General features: G+C 20.7%; 1 protein-coding gene across 1 annotated transcript in view; it reads left to right on the top strand.

Annotated features, from left to right (window-relative positions):
- PGSY75_0420000 (putative zinc finger protein) overlaps positions 1 to 858 on the top strand; it is a gene marked incomplete at both ends in the record, with an annotated part of 8,432 nt that extends 7,574 nt beyond the window's left edge. The window contains one exon of the mRNA XM_018784254.1: positions 1 to 858. This exon is cut by the window's left edge and continues 7,574 nt beyond it. Within this exon, the coding sequence (XP_018643416.1) occupies positions 1 to 858 (858 nt within the window).

Here is an 858-nt window from a genome sequence, read left to right as displayed (position 1 = left end):
TGATGAGCATAAAAAAAGAAGCTATGTTGTAGGAGACAATACATATATAAACCCGAGGAATAGTTTTTATGATGAAGAAAAATATTCTCATTATGAAAAAAACAATATACATGATAGTAATACAAGGATATATGAAAAAAGAAAAACAAGTATTTTTAGTAATAAATATGAAAAACCATATTATAAAAATAGTGTGGATGAAAAGGACAAAGATTATTATCAAATAAATAATGATAAGTATGATGATAAATATGATAAGTATGATAAACATGTTGACAAATATAATTATAATGAAAAGGATGAATCACATAGAGATGAAGAATTTTATTATAAAAAAAATAAAGATCAATATGAAAGAGAAAATAAATATATTAATCATCATAATAATTATAATTCATATAAAAAAGAAAAAAAATATCATGTATATACAAATAAAAAACTTATAAACAAAAATTATAATTCTATATATGATACTTGTAATAATAGTATAAATTTTGAAAAAGATCATGATGGAAATTCTAGTGTTTCATCAAAAATGTATTATTTATTGAAAGAAAAAGAAAAAAAAAAACAAGAAAAAAGCACAGAAGATCCTAATAGCCAAAATGATCATATCTATATTAGTAATACTTACAAGAGTAATAAATATGATCATCATGAAAAGAATTATTATGAAGACAAAAATGTCAGAAAAGATAATAAAGCATTTGAAGGTGATAATAAAAGATTTAGTGAATCAAACAAAAATGACGATCATGCATATAATATAATACAAAAGAGAAATAATGAAGATTATAATAAGATGTATTATGACAGATATGATAAGTATGACAGATATGATAGATATGACAGACATGA

Source organism: Plasmodium gaboni, chromosome 4 (assembly GCF_001602025.1).
Source record: "Plasmodium gaboni strain SY75 chromosome 4, whole genome shotgun sequence".
NCBI classification, from domain to species: Eukaryota; Apicomplexa; class Aconoidasida; order Haemosporida; family Plasmodiidae; genus Plasmodium; species Plasmodium gaboni.
Note: the sequence above shows the minus strand (reverse complement) of the source record. Positions and strands in the feature narration are given on the sequence as shown.